This window comes from Lycium ferocissimum, chromosome 9, assembly GCF_029784015.1.
Source record: "Lycium ferocissimum isolate CSIRO_LF1 chromosome 9, AGI_CSIRO_Lferr_CH_V1, whole genome shotgun sequence".
Classification (NCBI taxonomy): Eukaryota; Viridiplantae; Streptophyta; class Magnoliopsida; order Solanales; family Solanaceae; genus Lycium; species Lycium ferocissimum.
Genome location: NC_081350.1, coordinates 35,175,030 through 35,195,935, shown reverse-complemented (window position 1 = coordinate 35,195,935; position 20,906 = coordinate 35,175,030). Strand labels below are relative to the sequence as shown.

Sequence of the window (20,906 nt, the reverse complement as noted above, 5' to 3'; positions counted from 1 at the left end):
GCAGTGTGCCTGCTGGATGCATATGTTATACACTTTGTTTCTTTTTTCATCCGGAGTTTCTTGTTTGTATTTATTTACATTATCCTGATTGAGTTGGTTGTTGGTTTGCATCTATTTCGCTATTTTGTCCTGCTGGATTTCCCTTCTCTTGTTGAAGCTTTGAACTCTAACTAATGCAGCATCTGTGATTATAGGGAAATTAAAAAATAAAACAAACAAAAGAAATCCTGCTATATTTCCATGCGAAACAAGGAAATCTGCAATAAATTAAAAGAGTTGCATGACATTTTGTACGGTTTCGGTAGCGGGAGAAATCCCTAGTAGGACGTGCTTTTCTTGCTGGTACTACATACCAAAGAGTAAAATTCACAAATAGCTATGGAGTTACAAACGTTAGGTCCGCCTCTTGACAATCAAATGCCCATATTTTGGGGTGGTATCTAATTTTGGCCCTCAAATTTGTGGTCTTTATTTTTTATCCTTCAAAGACAAAAGTTTAAATTTATACCGCATACAAAATATGTATCCGCGAAAACTTCACAAACATTAACATTACATTATCAACTGTTTCATGATTAAAATTTTGGATCCCCACAAAATTTTTGAAGTCCGGTACAAGTTGGACCAAGGACACGAGCCATAGACATGCTGGTACTGGGACCACTGAAGAAAATGGTCCCACACAATTACCATTCAACCACGTTTTTGTATATTATCGTGGCATCGACTTCTTTGTACTGGTCCAACAAAATTAAAGACATTGTCCTCCTTTGGGCCCAACAACAACTGTGGTGGTAGAGCCCACGTCCCTTTTATCAGCATATATTTTGAGCGGATTGTCCATCTTTTGCGGTAATCTTTAATTTTTATCTCTCAAATTGGTAGTCTTTAACATTTGTGCTTCGCTTAACACTCAGAGATCCTGAGTTTGAATCTAGTCTCAGTAAAAAAAATTACAAGGCGTTTATTACATATTCGCAAGGTATAAGTTGGGGTCCAACTTAAATTAGGCCTTTGGGCAAACTTTTACCCAAAATTAGGCCTTAAGGCATAGGACAAACCTCAGCCTTAAGGCCTACTTTATTTTTGCCTAAAAGTTAACCGATTAAACCTGGTTTGATTTAAATTTTTTTTTTTTTTATTGGCCATAAGGCAGAGTTTGAAATCTAATTTATGCCCTAAAATCTTTGACCGTTCTTTTAAATTTTTAACCAACGAGTTCAAACCCGATTTTTAGCAAAAGGTAAAAATTAAATATCAGTTATTTGAGGGAAAAAAAATTAAAGACCACCCCAGCGAAAAGGACAATCCGGCAAATTGCCATTTTTATCAGTGGACCACTTCAGAGCCCCCCACCACAATAGCTATCCCCACCTCAAGGTAAAAATTCCACGGGTACCTTATCTGGAGTCTGGATACTCCTATTCAACCAAACTTTTTTTTTTTTAACACTTTAAAGAGATAACTTATTCCATCTCCCAAATTGGGTAGGATAGAATGGGATAATTTATTTCTCTTATCCATTTTCATTTTAATCCACACCAATTCACTCTTTTCTCTCGATCTTCTTCCGTTTTATTTAAAGGGAAAAGGTCCAAATCTCCTCATATTTGCCCTCGTGATTAATGGACCTCTAGCTTGAAATAGGTGGATCTCTCAATTATAAATTTACCCTTAGGTTGGAGCAAAGGGCAATTAGCTTTTTCCTAACCATTTAATATTAGACTCTCAAATAAATATTATAAAAATTTGGCTCATAATAGTTTAATTATTAATTTTAAATCAGTGAATGAAGTAAGTAGGATTAATAGCTCTGATGAAAATGAATTTTGTCATGCAACCTACCAAAACAAGTTGCTATTTTGCAATCCAATCCCAACAAGTTGCTAAACCATTTTATGATGAGAAGGTGGATTTGATACCAAAACAAGTTGGCAACATGTACACTGCGTCTCTCTATGCTGCTTTTGCGTTCCTTCACAATAAGCACGACACATTGGTAAAAGCAACTTACTTTTCTGCTTTTGTTCTTTCATATTGTTATATATGTTTCTGAATTCATTTTTTTTTTTTTAACTTCAGGCTGGTCAGCGGGTAATCATGTTCTCCTATGGGGGTGGATCGACTGCAACAATGTTTTCACTAAATCTTAACGAAGGTCAACATCCTTTTAGTTTGTCAAACATTGCAAGTGTGATGAATGTTGCAGAGAAGCTGGAAAAGAGATTTAAAAATTTCCATGTTGGTGAATTTGTTGTGGCAATCTTTTTAGAATCCATCTCTTTGGCCTTGTCATTGATTTATAACATTTTGTGCGGTACACTACTGAGGAATTCGACATTTTTGTTGGACTTTATGAATTTGGCATCAAAAATGACTATTGGTGTGAAATAATGGCGCCTACTACCATATTGAAGAGAACATAGAAGAAGAAGAAGAAAAGAATAAGCAGTGTGCCTGCTGGATGCATATGTTATACACTTTGTTTCTTTTTTCATCCGGAGTTTCTTGTTTGTATTTATTTACATTATCCTGATTGAGTTGGTTGTTGGTTTGCATCTATTTCGCTATTTTGTCCTGCTGGATTTCCCCTTCTCTTGTTGAAGCTTTGAACTCTACATCTGTGATTATAGGAAGAAACAAACAAAAGAAATCCTGCTAATTTAGGTAAATTATTGATTTTTGGTGGAAATAAGGACGTGCTTTTCTTGCTGGTACACAAAGAGTAAAATTCACAAATAGCTATGGAGTTACAAACGTTAGGTCATGAAATGCTCATATTTTAGGGTGGTATGCCCCTCAAATTTGTGGTATTTTTATCCTTCCCAGCAAAAGTTTAAATTTTGCTTTTAATCCCAAATTGATGATTACTATGATTAAAGATGAAACACAACACATTACATACCGGTTCGGTTTGATTTTTTTTCTAACCGACCGATTAAACCAGTGAAATTGAGGTTGATTTAATTTTTTTTTTTTTTTATTGTAGTTGAAATTGCTAATTTGGACCGTTAACGGTCCATTTGCAAAAATGCATTTTTTGCACCCACCCCCCCCCCCTAAACCCCCTAAACTTTTTTTTTTTTTAACACTTTAACCCATATATGTCTCCATTTTCATTTTAATCCACACCAATTCACTCTCTTTCTTTCTCTCAAATCACATCTCTCACAACAATTAGCCACTTTAAATTTCTCTCAAATAAATATTATAAAGTCTCATAATAGTTTTAATTATTAATTTTACAATTATAATATTGTTGATGGAGTTGGTGATTTGAAAATTTATGACTAAGGAAAATTAGGGCAATTTGGTAAAGCTCTATCTTTATTTTTCGCAATTTAATTTACGCAATGTAATTCTAGCAATTTAATTTGTTACAATTTATTTTCTTGTGATTTATTTGGCTGTGATTTAAATTAATTCTATTTAATAATGGCGAAGAGATTTAGACGTGATGCTTTTTTGTGGAAGAAACAGGTATTGATGTTGGTGGAAATAATCCACTTTTAGGTCAAGATGATGATGATGATGAAACACAAGCCCCGAAAATCTCATGAGGGATATATGTCCCCGCATAATCACATACACAAGATAAACCGCTTTAGAACTCGTAAGCCAACCGCTAAAATTTGAAAATTTAAGGATGGTGGCAAGAAAACTACGGGTACACTAAATGGTCATATGAGAAAGAAATATATGGATGTTTGGGGAGAACAAATAGGTTCAAATGTCGGGGGTATTCAAATGACGATAGACCCATGAACCGGTAAAAATTTTAAGTATGACAAGAAAAAAAGAGCGTGTAGAAATAGCTAAAATGGTAGCTTATGATTGTTTACCATTTTCCTTTCCTTCGGGTTTGGGGTTTGTTACTTACATTCAACGTTGTTATAATCCGTTATTTGAGGGTATTCCTAGAAGTACTTGTAGAGCGGATGTTATAGATTTGCATAAAAAATATAGATTTTATTTGCGTCATGTATTTAATTCTTTAAATTGTAATATTTCTCTTACCGCTGATTTGGGTCTTAGTCTTAACAAGTTAGATTTTTTTGCTATTACATGTCATTGGGTTGATGACAATTGGGTTATGCAAAAAAGAACTATATCTTTTTTATATGATGAAGGAAAAGGTCGTCATGATGGAAAAATTTTAGCGGATTCAATGTCTACTATTATGAGATTTTTTAACATTTATAGAAAAACATTTTGTATTGCTTTAGATAATGCTTCTAATAATACAAAGCCGGTTGGTCTTTTAAAAAGAGAATTAAACCCTCCGCTAAAAAATATTTTTCATGTGAGATGTAGTTGTCACATTTTAAACTTAATTGTTAAAGATGGTCTTGTGTGTTTTGACGATTCTATTCAAAAGTTAGAGATGCGGTTGCGTTTCTTTTTTGTAATGCTAATAGGGGAAGACTTAGAGATTTTAAGAATGCTTGAGTGGAAAATAACCTTAGACCTAGAAAAATTCAAGTAGAAATTGAGACTAGGTAGAACTACACTTACATTATGCTACAACAAGCATATGAGTATAGGATTCCCATACAACAAGTTCACAACAAATATAAAATTAATAATAATGATTGGTTAAATTTTACGCATTGGGAAGATGTTAAGGAATGTGTTGAACTCTTAGAAAATTTTTATAATGCAACTCTTGCTTTTTCTAAACAATTACTTAGCGGAAATAGCTAGAGTTTTACAAGAGTATAAATATAAACCCGGTTATCAAGCGGCTATTTTTGATATGACAACAAAATTTAAGAAGTATTTTTTTCCCATCCCAACTTTATTTATATTGGGTTCTCTTTTAAATCCTTGTTTAAAAGTGTCTTATACTAAAGCATTGGTTGGTCAAATTTATACATTTTTAGAAATTGAAGAGGGAGTTCAACCATCTTTAGCTGAAGCCGAACTCGCTATGGATGACGAGTTTAGAAAAGTTTTTACTCATTATTCTAATTTGGAAGAATATGCTACACCCGTTGCTCCACGCCCTACTACTTCTCAAAGTAGCAAAAAGGGCTTGTCGGGTTTGTCGCATTTAAAAGTTTTACATTCACAGCCAACTCCCTCTTGTAGTGCAAACTTTGATAAATATAACTTTTATTTGATGCAGCCAAATGTGGATATCAAGGAACTAGATGTGTTGAACGTCTTAGCATGGTGGAAGAAATACAAGGCAAGTCATCCGATACTTTAAAGAATGGCTCGAGATATCCTTACAGTTCAAGTATCAACCGTGGCTTCGGAGAGTGCTTTTAGCCAAGGAAGACAACAAATTGGAGACCATAGACACTCATTATCCGGCTTTAGCTTGCAAGTACTAGTGTGCATTCGCGATTGGATTAGATCGGAGCGACGCAACCAAAACTTAAAAGCGGAGGAAGGCGAAGAGGAAGAGATTGAAGATTTGATAGCAAGTGGGCCGGACCAAATAGAAGGCTTTGAAGATATCTCCATGGCCGAATATGATATGGGGAAAATTAACCAAATGATTGAGAATTGCTGATTTTATTATTCTACTATTTCTTTGCAACTCATGTATTATTTGCAAGTTAAAAAAAACTACAACTTGCAAATAAATGTTATCCAAGAATGAATAAAATATATGGCTCATTGAGCTTTCTTCTATTTACTTGTGTTCATATTTTTACTTATATTAAGTTAGGAATATACCTAAAATATACTAGGAATATACCTAAAATATACTAAGAATATACTTATAATATACATCTACTTAAATTAAAAACTAGAAAGTTATATACTTGAAAAATAACTAAAATATACTAAGAATATACTTATAATATATAGTATATATATAACTTAAACATATATATATATATATAAGAATTTATAAACTTAGAAAAAAATTAAGCTATAAATAACTTAAGTTATAATATATAAGTTATAAGTATATATAGTATATGTTTAAAATTAAGCTATAAATAACTTAAGTTATAATATATAAGTTATAAGTATATATAGTATATACTTATATATATATATATATATATATATATAACCTAAGTATATTGATATATATAAGTATATTCTTACTATATTTTAAGTATATGTAGTGTAACTTAAGCATATAACTTAATATATATATATATATATATATATATATATATATATATATCTTTGTTAGCATTTTAGTCGATAAATATATAAACTTTACTTATAAACTTATATAACATATGTAAATATACCTACAATATACTAATAAATACTATAATATATATATATATATATACAATACAAAAAAAAAAAAAAAAAAAAAAAAGAGGTTTTGGACATGTTTGAACCGGACCGGTTCCGGTTTCGGGTTTTTAACCGGCAAACCGGAACCGGTTAAATCGGAACTGGCACCGGTTCTGGTTTTTTAATCGGAAACTGGCCGGTTTGTTAATCGGTTACCGGTCCGGTCCGGTTCAAACCGGTTAACAGGTTGGGCAATTGGCGTGAATGCCCTTCAAATGCGCTGGTCTTTAATTTTTGCTCCCGTAATGCGTGGTCTTTAATATTTGCCCTTTTAAGCTAAAAGATAATAAGAAAAAGAATTTACTACCCCTACCCATAACATATAAAAATCTCAAAGTCTCAGTATGAACCCCAAACATCCAATTAAACCTATCCATCATTTCAACAACAAACCTTTCAATCGTTCCATCGTTCCAACATTTCACCGGAGAAATCTCCATTGATTTTTTGCTACAACATCAAAAAAGATAAAATACATAATATATAGCGTTTCAATTGAATGTAATTCAACTTAATTTGATGCTTTATTAAGTTTAGATTTGTTAATATTTGAAAATAACAACAAATCATCTTCTATGAACTAAACAATCGATATACGGTTGAGATTCACATTGCGAATCATAATTTTACTCAACAACATAGAATTGATCAAATTTATTGCTTTGTTCGATTTTGATTAGTTTATACGTTCCATTTGATTAGTATACAATGCTCAATGACTTAGACTTGAAATTATAGTAACTTCGGTTGACAAAAAATAATCGAGACAAAGTTCGAACAAGTATGCGGAGGAGGCAAAAGTTTACTTTACAAAAGAACAAAGTATCTTTGTTAGAGGCAACTTTCATTTTCATAAGTAAAATAAAAAAAAAATACACAAGTGTTAAGAATTAGACAAGTATGCGGAGGAGAGCGAGAAGTTTACATTAGAAAAGAACAAAGTATCTTTGTTAGAGGCAAACTTTCATTTTTATGAGCAAAACAAAAATTACGCAAGTGTTAAGAACTAGAAAAGTATGCCGGAGGAGGCAAAAGTTTACTTTACAAAAGAACAAAGTATGCTATTAAAGGCAACTTTCATTTTCATAAGTAAAATAAAAAAAAATACGCAAGTGTTAAGAATTAGACAAGTATGCCGGAGGAGGAAGAAGTTTACATTAGAAAAGAACAAAGTATGCTGTTAGAGGCAAACTTTCATTTTTATGAGCAAAACAAAAATTTACGCAAGTGTTAAGAATTAGAAAAATATGCCGGAGGAGGCAGAAGTTTACTTTACAAATGTCACGACCCAACCCCGTAGGCCGTGACTAGTGCCCGAGTTGGGCACTCAAATGCATTCGTCAAACCCGAATCACACACAGCTGGCTTATGCACATATGAATATCAAACGCCGTTCAAACACATCTCAAACTCAAACACATATATATACATATATCGAAAGCGAAACAAGGGGTGTCCGATGGCGCACCGGCCCAAAACATATAATATACAAACCCATCCGTACCGGATAGGCACATAACCCACATATACGTCTACAACCTCTAAACAAACCAACGAAATCATATGACGGGACGGGGGCCCCGCCGTGCCCCCGAACACACACACATATATGCAACGAACGAGTATGTACCAAGATGTAGGCTCGAGATAAAAGGAGCACTCCAACACGAGCAGATAGGTCTCCTAATGCGGCGGGTCGCCAACCGGTCGTCAGTGCACACGCCGGGCATGAAACGCGACCCCGAAGAAAGGGGGGTCGATACGAAATATGTCGAGTATGCAAAGCGAAAAATACGATGAAATAACCGAGTCACACTCGAAACGAAATCACTAAAGTAAGTACATTTCCAAAATGCCAAATGTTTATTTTTAAAATAGAAAGCATGCAAAAGGGCACGTAAAATATGGTCGCCCACTTCGTCGATGGCGCCATAACACAAGATAACACCGAAGGTTTCAAATCTCCGTACAACCCCGAACGCAACACATCATCACAACCCATCATAAGCCATATCACGACACATAACTCCATAAACGGAACCGGCCTATGGCGAGGTCTCGGGAACCGTAACACGGATAACACCGAGAATATATCATAGTGCGCACGCAAAGAAAACCGGCCGGAACCGGCAACGATGTACCAACAAACCGCACGAGCGAGTCGTGAGTAACCATATGCATAAAATCATTATCATAGGTTCAAAAAGTAAGTAAAATGACCGTACTTGGGAGTCGGGAAAATCGTCATACCAAACCCTCTCAAACGTCATCGAAAGGTACAAAAGGAAGGTCGCGGGACCCACGGACGAGTGTCAACCCGAGCCGGGCCCGCCTATGGAAAACATACTCATCACACGTCATACAACCTCCCACGACGATATCGAGGCAATCCGAGCCCTTAGTCGAAAGTTATGAGCGTTCGTAGTTTCAACATCGTTTAAGAATAAGACTCTTTTGAAAACCAAGTTTTTGTGCAACTTTAGAATCAATTTTTCCAACAACATCAAAACCAATATTTTCTCACATCAACATACGACTACCAAAAGACAAACGCGAATCATAGACATGCTCGGATTGTGAGAATGGAATTTCCTCGAGGCTAGTATCGTAGCCTATATTGAACTAAGACATGCCAAAAGAAAGAAGAGTTAAGCTTTACATACCTCGCTCGCCCACAACGCTAATCCAAATCAAACTTATATCTCGAACTCTCCAAGATCTACATAACATCAATAAATACCAACGTCAACCAAGCATTTAGAAATTCATCTCCAAACTAACACATAATCCTACGGAAAATTGGGCGACTTCCTTTATAAATAGACCAACCCCGAGAATTCAACTCGGCCAAATTCAACAACACAACAACACCAACAATCAATCCAACAATAAATTATGCTTATTACAACTACATACTTACAAACCAACATGTAATCAATTCAATTACCAATCCAAAACCATTCAAACAATATTCAAGAACTCTTTAAACAATTCACACAATATTTCCAACAATCCAACAAAGACTCCAAGTCACCCGAAATTGTCCCTTAACCCGAGAACACATCCATAACACATTCCTTATTTTCAAACCATGATTTACTTCAACAATCCATACTCTACCCATGTCATTTCCATAAACATAAAAATCACACTAAAGGCACCAAATCTTCCAAATCAAAATTTACATAACACTTACAATACCAATTTGAGTCATCAAACTCTCACTTTCAACATAGAATCCACATAACAACAACAACCAAAACTCTAAGGACAAGTTGATTCATTTCTTGGCACACATGAAGGGCCTTATTCGGCCAACATACCAACATACACACTTCATGATTTTTATTCGTTTCAACACACCACAATAACCAAACACACTACATAATATAAATTCATTCTTTAACATACAAAATTGTCTATTTTCGGCCACAACAACATCACACAACTTCCATGACTTCCATCCTTTCCTACACTTCATAACAACACTCAAACATACTAAATACGATTAATCCATTTCTACTACTACACAACACACCAAACGGCTACAACACTAACATACCATATCTCATAAATTTCATCCATATCAACATACAACACACACATAAACCTTCCATAACTCATAAAACATGATTAAATTTACCTTTCTTCACAACTCCTTCACTTGTCTAAAGTTGGCCAAGGATGAAAACGAGTAATCCAACGCTTGAAACGACAACTCCACGTTATCAAGCACCCTCAAATTAGTAGATTTGCTTAGAAGAAATAATTTTGGGAAGGCTTAATCTTGGTCTCTCTTCTTCTTGTTCTTGGCCGAATGATGAAGCTTGTTCTTCTCTAAGTTCTTGATTTTTCTTAAGTCTTGAAAAGATGAAATAATGGTCCCTTAAGTCATCTTCTCTTTTCATATAGCCAACCATGTGGCCATGGCCCACTCCTAAGGTGGCAGGCCACATGGCCCTATTTCATTCTCTCCTTTTTTTTCAATAATTGGCCATTTCTCATAATTCCATCTTTGGTCCCAATTCTTTCTTAAATGATCCATGTCAATAAAATCATACACACTTAAGTCTTACGACAAAATCGAAGGTCAAACGTCTCGACTTCGTATCCCGGAATGGTCCTGACCTTAACTTATCATAGTTAACCCGAATCGTCCCGTCGTTCAAAATACGGGATATAACAACAAAAGAACAAAGTATGCTGTTAGAGGCAACTTTCATTTTCATAAGTAAAATAAAAAAAAATACACAAGTGTTAAGAATTAGACAAGTATGTATGAGAGGAGAAGTTTACATTAGAAAAGAACAAAGTATCTTTGTTAGAGGCAAACTTTCATTTTTATAAAAGAAAACAAAATTTACGCAAGTGTTAAAACTAGAAAAGTATGCGGAGGAGCGAAGTTAAACTTTACAAAAGAACAAAATATCTTTGTTAGAGGCAACTTTCATTTTCATAAGCAAAATAAAAAAAAATACACAAGTGTTAAGAATTAGACAAGTCTACGGAGGGCGGAAGTTCACTTTACAAAATTACAAAGTATGCGAGAGGCAAACTTTCATTTTTCATAACCAAAACAAAATATTATTAACAAAACAACACCAATAACACATAAGATTGCATAAAAATCAAAATTATTAACAAGACAATACCAAAAAATCAAGACACACATAAATTAACTTAATTCATGAAGTTATGTCGGAACAAGCATAACTTTATGCCGGAAGAGCCGACATAACTTCGCCTTCAAAAATCATAAACTCACCGACCTGGCATATGTTGCCTCGAGACAAAAACATTCTTCAAAAAATCGATTATTAAACAAAAACAAAGAAGAACAACATAAAAAGTCAACAAGCGGAGTGCAAAACTTCAAAGATTCAACAAGAAAACCAAAATGCATATCAAAATCAGCTAAAATATATTACGACATTCATAATCATAATACGATATTCAAAAAATCAAAATATATACATACATAACGAAACTAAAGTTGAAAAAATCGTAGAGACACTATAACAAAACACTATAATTTTAAATAAAAAAGGATCAATTAAATATAAAAAATGACGAAGACAAAGATATCAATTCAACAAACAACAATTTAACATAAAAACAAATATTGAAACGAGCAAAAGATCCAAATTTGTACCTAAGTTTTAGAAACAGATGAGATAAACACAAAAAAAGAGGAGGAAAGAAGCAAAAAAAAGAAAAGAAAAGAGCAAATGACGAAATAGAAAGAGTTTTAATGGGGTAAGGGTAATTTAAATCAAAAAACTTTCATTAAAAACGGCGGCGAGAAAATTAAAGAAGACATAAATGAAAAAAAATATAAAGACCAGCCCAAAAGAAGGGCACTCCGTGCAAAAAAATGTAACAGGTTTAGTCTGAAGTGCAATCCGCGAAAACTTCACAAACTATTAACATTACATTATCAACTGTTGCATGATTAAAATTTGGGATCCCCACAAAATTTTTACAGTCAGGTACAAGTTGGACCAAGGACACGAGCCATACACATGCTGGGACTGGGACCACTGAAGAGCTCACACTTTCATGGTCCCACGCAATTCCGATTCAACCACGTTTGTATATTATCGTGGCATCGACTTCTTCGTACTGGTCCAACAATAACTAAATGTCCCACCATCGAATTTGAGCCATTGTCCTCCTTGGGCCCAAAGTAACAACCGTGTCTTATGGCACAAAGTAGAGCCCACGTCCCTTTTATCAGCATATATTTTGAGCGGATTGTCCATCTTTTGCGGTGGTCTTTAATTTTTATCCCTCAAATTGGTGATCTTTAACATTTGTCCTTCGCTGAATACCCAGTGATCCTGAGTTTGAATCCAGTCTAGGTAAAAAAAATTACAAGGCGTAAGTTGAAATTCGCAGGGCAGAAGTTGGGACTCGCAAGGCATAAGTTGGGGTGCAACTTAAATTAGGCCTTTGAGCAAACTTTTACCCAAAATTAGGCCTTAAGACAAAGGCTTGTAAAATTCCAAAGAAAATATATATTTTTTCCCTTAAGGCAGAATTTGAAATCCAATTTATGTCCTACGAATCTCAACTTATGCCTTACAAAATTCTTTTAAATTTTTAACTGAATGAGATTCAAACCCAAAACTAAAAAGCTTTTAGCAAAAGGCAAAAATTAAAGATCAGTTATTTGAGGGAAAAAAATTAAAGACCACGCCAGCCAAGGACAATCCTGCAAATTGCCCTTTTTATCAGTGGACCACTTCAGAGCTTGAACCTTGATGGAGCCCACCACAATAGCTATCCCCACCTTAAGGTAAAAATTCCACGGGTACCTTATCTGGAGTCTGGATACTCCTATTCAATCAGTACTTATTTTTAGAAGATTTTTAAGGGGTGGCTTGGTAGAAGAGATAACTTATTCCATATAAATGGGATTGGGTAGAATAGAATGGGATAATTTATTTCACCCTCTATATGAGATAACTTATCTCATTTTTTATCCCATACGAATGAAATTCAGTGAGATATCAAAGGAGTTATCCCACCAATCAAACATGGGATAATTCTAATCCCATGAGACTAATAATCCTATCCCTCCCGCCAAACGATCCCTAAACGTCTACCCACATCAAAATAATTTGTCAAACATTAGATTTGACAAAGTTTAACTTCAAAGAAAAATGTCGGAAATGTATATATTTAAAGCGATGCCTAAAGTTCAAGTAAAAATAATTGAACTTCAACCATATGTGTATAAACTTATCCATATGTGCGTGAACAACTTTAGTTATATAAAACTTCAGACTTATCCAAATGTCTGAAGTTGTTTCGAAATGAATAAACATGTAAATTTGTACGCACTGCTGATATGATCTAAATGGCTATTTCAAAATCGGGTATTTTTGCATTTGTCCAAATAAAATATCGGGCCATAGTACTAAAATATGACATATAATTTCATCGGCCCACAGTCCTTGAAGCACGCCCCTGGTCCCACTTCACCGCTGGAACCCAGCCCCACCACCTCTTTGCATTCATAAGCGTTCCTCTCGCCAACCCACCTTTCCCTTCATTTCATATAGATCATTATTTTCTAAATAATTTTAGAAAAATATATCTTTTATAAGTATTTTAAATTTTAACATTCTTATTTTTGATTAATATATTTTGAGATAAGATATTATACAAGCACTAGATATTAAAAATATGGTCATATGCTATGTATATTTAATATGTGAATCTAAGTTGACATTCGCATGGGAGTTGGTTCATTCATATATTAAGGGTTCTTTTGGTACATGGTATAAACTGAGATATTCCAGCACTAATTTTGATATTAATTTTGTATCATGTTTGGTAGAAGGTATAAATTTATTAAATGAAGCACAATCTTAAGGATGGAATATTCCACCTTATCCCATTAACCTTGGGATTATTTATCCTATCTCCCAGATGGAATAAATTAGTCCCGAGATTATAATCTTGGGATTATAATTCCGGAATAAATTAGTCCGCGTACCAAACGACCCCTAAAAGTACTTGAAGTTAAAGTTAAAGTTAAAAAAAAAAAAATGATATTTTGATAGTTGAAGTTATGTTTGGACATAAAATCACAATTGATCATTTTTGAGTAAAATTTTTGAAAAACTCTTAAAATATATTTTTCAAACCTCAAAATCCTTTTTCACGTTTGAAGTTGAAATATTATGAGTACTCAAAGAAGAATACAACCCGAGATTTATAACTTAAACAACAGAGTGAAACTCATGAAATTTTTACTAAAGAATTGATTTAAAAGAGTGTTTTTTTCTCATAAACAACTGCATTACATTACTTTTCAATATGTCTCAAATGTACCCAACTTGAGAAAACAGAATCCCTAAAAACTCTTTGTAAAAGGGAAATAGGGGACGCAACTAGATTATGAGTTAGCACATTACATATTCGAAGAATATATACAAATTTGATATCTTCAAAGAGGGAGTCATGAGTTGTATTTTTGATGGAGAAACTTTCATTTGGTGGAGTTTGACCCACTAGAATAGGTGGGCCGTGGGCCACACCCACCAACCACGCAAACCCAAGCTGATCCATTACTTCTCAAGTCCTGATTCACTTTACACCTGCGATACTCACGTGCACGTCTCCAACACTTTTTTAACACTAATCACTGCACTTAAACCTGTCTTTTCAGAACTCCACTTTATAATTACGCTCATTTCCCAAAACCAGATCCCAGTCAAATAAGATTATTAAATTTAAAGTACATTGTTCCTCTTATATAGTACTCCACTCAGCAGTAAAGATATTAACACATGGAAACTCTAGTTTTGAGAAAATATCAAAAGTTTGTACTTTAAAAATTGTGAAAACTGTACTAATAATATTATTTAGTACAAGAGGAATAACGTAAAGCGTTTGAGAAAATCTCAAGAGAAAAGTAAGAATATGAATTAGGATAGAATTAACAGTTTACATTTTAACTCTTATCAATTACTACAAGTTTTAAGAAGAATGACAAATTCAACGTGCGACAGTTAAATTATTTAAATTTTGTTGTGAATTCTTAAATTTGGATAAATAAGAATACAGAATGTGTTATATTGTTCAAATGTTCTATTATTCCTATTACCAAGTATTTTATTTTTGTAAGGACAATTTAAAGCTTCTTGTATTACAGTTTAAAAGCAGTATCCGTTAAACTGCAGATGAGAATTCACTTTGATATTGTTCTTATTAAAAGACCAAATGTGGCCTATAGGTGCAAAAAAGACACTTATGTGACACGTAATGCAGTATGATTGTAAGATTAATTTGGAAGTCATCTGATTTCCACTTCAGTGAATTAGACATTAGGGATTCATAGATGTGACAATTAAGATAATAAATAATGCAAACAGTCAGCTCTTAATAGACAGATAAATTATGACAAAGTTGATGGAAAAGAAACATTTTCATTAACAGTTATTATCTGATTTACTGGAAATTTTCTGAGTAGAGTTATAGATCATTCAACCTCTAATTAACATTAGTTTTGCGGAAATCAAAAAAAATAAAAGAAGGTGGATTGCTAATCTCCTCTAGTATGTACATACAGAGTATTTCGAGCATATTTGGTCTAAACTCTGTCTCTATCTTTACTGCTATAAATTATGACATAGGATCGACCACCTGAACTGACGTTAAGCAGGCATCCTTCCAAGTGCAATGAAGGTCACCGGTCCAAGCCGTGGGCCTTCTTGATCGCCCATTAATCCGCCAACTCTATCTTCATGACTTCATGGCTTTGAAGATGTAACTTGATCTTCTTGTTGATGATTTACACTTGGACTCATAAACTGTAACTCTTTTCTATCATAACTCTCAAGTGAAAAATCTCTCAACATATGAGTTTTAACGTCATTATTCTTGTTATTTCTATCTCCACTAGAACTTAAACTAGCTGGGGCCATGCTAGACGCGTTCGACCCAACTTTAGGCCCCCTAGTTGTTACCACTTCCTCTTTCATACCTAACGGTCCTGCCATCATTATTGGTGGCGGACCATTAATATTCGTGGCTGTTGCAGCCACGAAAGATGATATCGGCCTTGTGGCCAAATTAAAAACAGGTGTCACTGAAGGAGTGATCGTCCATAACTGAGGATACTGAAAGACGTTATTATTATTGTTGTTGTTGTTATTATCACTGACGTTTAATTGAGCTGGTGGGACCGTAGCTGGTATCATCCAAATGGCATTGGATGGTACCATCATACCCCCACTGCTCAATGCCCACACGGGTACTAATCCCTGCGGAGGAGCGGTGGGGGCCGCAGCTACGGTCACAGGAGCAAATTGTGAAACATTTGCTCCACTTTTATTCAAACTTCCCACATCAACGAACTCCGAGTTCGTTGATTTCCTTCTACGTTTCACAGGATTATTCTCGTCAATCTCCCCATTACTTGTCGGAATTTTAAGTGTCCCGTTAACGGAAACCGCTATCGCCGGGACAGTTCCGGTTCCAGTAGCTTCAATAATAGCTTGCTCTGCATGTTCAAGCAACCACCTAACAGTTTCTCCATCAGACTTGTGACCTAATTCTCGGGTCAACTGAAAGATCCGAGCCGCACACGTGGCGGGTATTCGGATCCTTCGGCCACGTCCCTCTACTTTTGTGTGGCGGTCTTTCGTGGAAGACCGCCGTGGGGTGGCTGCCATTGACGGAACCAAATTTTGATGATCAGAATCAAATGGTTCTTGTTTTAAAGCTGAAAATACCACTTTTTTCTCATCGGTAACTCCATTGCTAAGCTCTGAAGTACCACACTCATCATCTGGTTCTTGAAAAGTCGACATCTTTAAGAAAACGAAGAATTTATTTTCACTCAAAACAGTGAAATAACAATGAAAAATTTGTTGATATGTGAATTAGAGATGAGAAAAAACCAAGAAAGGTGAAGTGGAAATGGAGGAAGAATTGAGAAGGATGAATCAGACGGTTGAAGTTAGGAGGTATTTAAGCAAAGGGGGAGTGAGATGGTGACACGTGTAAGGTGAAGTGTGGGTAGGGATAGTGTGACTTTTTCTCAGTGGACATGGTGGCTACTGCCACATATGGTCCTACAATTAAGTGTAAGAAAATGTGGCCCTAAGGTCCCCACCATAATATGGAGGGGCCTTAGAGTGGGGGCTCAAAATGAATTGGTGAATTTCTTTTGTCAAAGAGTAATGGGGAGTGAAAATAGAGCAAGGAAAATGAATACTCATTTTGGGTGTGTTGGGTATGAAATGAAAATGTTTTATCGAAATATAATTAATTTTCTTACTTATTTTTTGGTCTAATTAAAGGTGGGAGAATCTCAATCATCTCATCACACTCCCTGAGTTATGTCACGGACTAGGAGTGTGTTTGGTATGGAGGAAATTTTTTTTACTAGAAAAATAAGTTTTTTAAAAATGAAGAAAGTAACTTTCCCAATGAAAAAAGGGGAGACAAGTTTCATAAGTAACATTTCAAGTTCATTGTCTCTTCCTCACCCACCAAACGCCCCAACCCCCACCGATTCTCCACCTTACTACCCACCACCACTCCCACCCCATCCCACCTTCATAGTGTTTGCTAGATTACATATAAATGTTTTTGGGGTGATTTTTTTTTTCTTACTTACCAAAAATTAAAAATAAATAAGAAATTAAATTATTTTTCAGAAAAATATTTTCCTTCCTACCAAACACACTATAAATGCAAATGGGCAGCGAAACCTATTAGCTATGACTCGTAAATCACTTAAATTGAGTATTTCATTTTTCTTACTATCTTCACTTCATATTATTTACCACTATTTTTTAATTTTTTACAGTGTTTAAAAATGACATTTAATAGTTTAAGTTGAATAATTGTCTAAGTTACATTTTATGTATCTCTTAAAACAAATTAATCTCAACCATATTAGTAATTTGAGCGGTAAAAGTACATGTGGAAAAAGAAAAAGAAAAAAAGAGCCAATAAATGTTTTGTCTACCTAAAACAATCAATATCTTAAAACAAATTAAGTTTAGCGGAAGGATTAAAAAATTGAACCTAATGTATATTTAAACTATTTGTGAGAGAAAGTTCAGGATGAGGGGACAGAGTAATAATGAACTCATGATGTTCTATATTTGTGATTTACTATACTTTTTTGATAATCTTATTATGTCCATTTATGACCTCATTTTTGGGGTTTGGAATTTTTATTTCGATTTTCTTCTTCTTTTTATTCATTTCAACTCTCAGTTGTGTCCACCGATCTGTACCAAATATCTCTCTTGATGACCTTGTAACATGAGGTTCTCTAGAAACTATAGTAGTTAAACATTTAAATCATTAATCTTTGCTAATTTATTATTCTACTTTACTATTTATTACCAGGAAAATTAGATAACATTGGTCATTAACAGAAAGCAAAATACTTTTCCTATCTGTTTTATTTTATATGATAATATTTTCTTTTTTAGTTGTTCCCAAAGAATAACTTTTCTATAACGAAGGTATTCCAAGAGAAGCTCGGGCAAACTTATGTCTCAATAGTTGTCCAAAGAAGGACCACAATCCAGACAAGTCTAGCAACTTTCTTTCAGACATGACCTCGAAAGGCAAGCCATGGAAGTACCGCTAAATAGGAAGTGGGCTCCTACTCATCAGATGTCAAGAGGGAAGATCCATCTTCAAATTTTCACTTTTCTTTCAATATTTTTTATTATAGCTTTCCTCATTTCTTTTATTCTGCACAATGACGTGAATCAATTTAGTTATATATATAGTACACAACATTAAGCAATTCCACTTTCCACTATTGATGATGTGCTCGGAAGTGCACATTTATATATTTAAAAACAGCTTAACTCTAAACGTCTTATTACCCTTAATGATAAGTTTTATAGTCGTAAAGATGAGTATGACATTTAAAATCACAAAAAAAAAAAAAACTTAACTTCATAACCAATCAAACACCTCAACACAAAATGAAACAGAAAGAGTAATACATTGGTCCCAATTAGTTTTCTTACCTTTCTAATTAAACAGCCTTTTAGATTTGATCATTTTCATTATGGCTCGATTTTAATATATTTTTTGTTTAATATTTTAATACAATGTCATCACTCATCTCACATTTTATTGTACATAGTTGTATAAGAAGTTAAAACCGACAAAAAATCCGAAAAAAAAATCGACTAGTTTTTAGTTTGATTTGGTTTGTAAATTTAAAAACCGTTTTGAAAAGCTTAACTAAAAAGTAAGTAGGCCTGAAACCCAATCAAACCAACCCGACATTACACCTACGCACTTTTAAAAAATATTCTATACATAAAAATATTTTTTAAAAATTTTCATAGTTTTTGTCTTTTCACATATATATTGTAGTAGGCTGTCTAGAAATTGTAGACACTTAGATAGTTGATATCCAATAAGTTTATAAATAATCATAGATGTTAATAACTCAAATAAAATCCAAATCAAAACCAAATTCATACTAATGCTAATAAAAGAAATTTAATTCTAACCCCAATTAAGAATAACAATAAGCCAATTCAAGTAAACTTTTCCTTTCCATAGCTTATCTATTTTTTAGTTTTTGTTTGGTTAACTTTTACCATGACTTTCTCGCTTTTGTATTCGTGTTATCGATTGCTTTCGATCGGGTATGGTCGATTCAAGGTTTCTCTATCCGACCTTTAATCTTGTTTTCCTCAAGGTCTTTCTCTCTTCTCCTCTCTTGAGCCGAGGGTCTCTAAAGAAATTTAAGGTGGAGTTCGTTAAAGAGGTCTATCTCGCGCCAACTTGTGATCATATTGTAGGCGGAAATCGGCTAGGGACCCTCGATCATTTGTTCACACTCTACCCTCTTTCTGCATTTTTTGAAGACTTATGTTGGGAGATCTATAATGGGCTTGTTGTTGTTGTTGTAGTTTTGCATTGGTTTAGACAGTGTAAAATACATAATTTAATTTAGTTTTTCTTTAATATTCAGTCGTAATTAATACTAATTAGCAGTACTTATATTAGCATGACTTAGTACCTTTAGATTTTGATCATTTTCATTATGGCTTAGCGATTTCAATATATTTTTTGTTTAATATTTTAATACAATGTCATCACTCATCTCACATTTTGTGTTATTTTCACCGTAATTAGATAGTTGTATAAGCTAGAACTAAAGAAATATTTGAAACACAAGCTATATGTTTTGTATGAAGACTTTACCCGAAAAAATCCAAAAAACCCGAGAAAACCAGAAGTCAAAAAACCCGACTTTTTTTAGTTTGATTTGGTTTGTAAATTTAAAAACCCGACATAATTGATTTAATTTGGTATTTGAAAAACCCAAACCAACTCCGTCCATGTACACCCATAGCTGCATGCATCAAGTAAGTAGGCCTGTAAATGTGGGTCTGCACCAAGACATGATAAGCCCAAACTCATCTATTTCCAAACTTTTTCTTGACCAAGATGGCCCAAACCTAGTCCGATGTTTAACATTACTATCCAAATAGTATTTGCAGGACAAACTGACAATAAGGTGAAAAACTAAGTAGTAGATCTTGGTGATCATAATTTAGATATGTATTTATGCCATTGAAATAGTAGATCTTCAAGAATCCCCCTCGATATTTAGGGTGTGTTCGGTAAGGAGGAAAATATTTTTCAAAAAATGTTTTTCAATTTTTTCATTTTGATTGGTCAAATTTTTGAAAAGAAAAACATTTTTTCTAGGAAAACAAGTTCCTTCAAAATGAAGAAAATGGCTTCCTTAGTGAAAGTAGGGAAAACAAGTTCCACAAGTGGCGTTTCATATTGGTTGTGTCCTCCTCACCCTCTAACACACCTCATGTTCATCCCCACCCCGTAACGTCCATCCCCCCCGCATAGTACTTGTTTAGGTTAATACTAATGCTTTAACGATAATATTTTTTTGTTTTAGTAAGCAACCGGGTTCTATATCAATTATTAAGAAAGGCAAGTTTTTATCTTAAAAATTATGTTCAACTCCTAAATGTAACATTTAACAACAACAACATACCCAAAGATATTCGTACAATGCAGTTTGGGAGGGTAGTACCTCGTGGTCGTGGAGGTAGAGAGGCTGTAAATCCGTAGTCTCCAACCTCATTCTTCTTTGCCTG

General features: G+C 34.1%; 1 protein-coding gene and 1 long non-coding RNA gene across 2 annotated transcripts; one reads left to right on the top strand and one right to left on the bottom strand.

The window, feature by feature from the left end:
- Positions 1 to 4,690: 4,690 nt before the first annotated feature.
- LOC132069451 (uncharacterized) lies at positions 4,691 to 5,643 on the top strand. Its single transcript, XR_009417786.1, has 2 exons — positions 4,691 to 5,264; positions 5,340 to 5,643. It is a non-coding gene; the product is annotated as an uncharacterized LOC132069451 (long non-coding RNA).
- A 9,549-nt stretch (positions 5,644 to 15,192) lies between these two features.
- LOC132030444 (transcription factor TCP9-like) lies at positions 15,193 to 16,825 on the bottom strand. Its single transcript, XM_059420078.1, has one exon. It carries the CDS (start codon positions 16,596 to 16,598, stop codon positions 15,537 to 15,539), a length of 1,062 nt encoding a protein of 353 aa, XP_059276061.1. The 5' UTR covers positions 16,599 to 16,825; the 3' UTR covers positions 15,193 to 15,536.
- Positions 16,826 to 20,906: the final 4,081 nt, after the last annotated feature.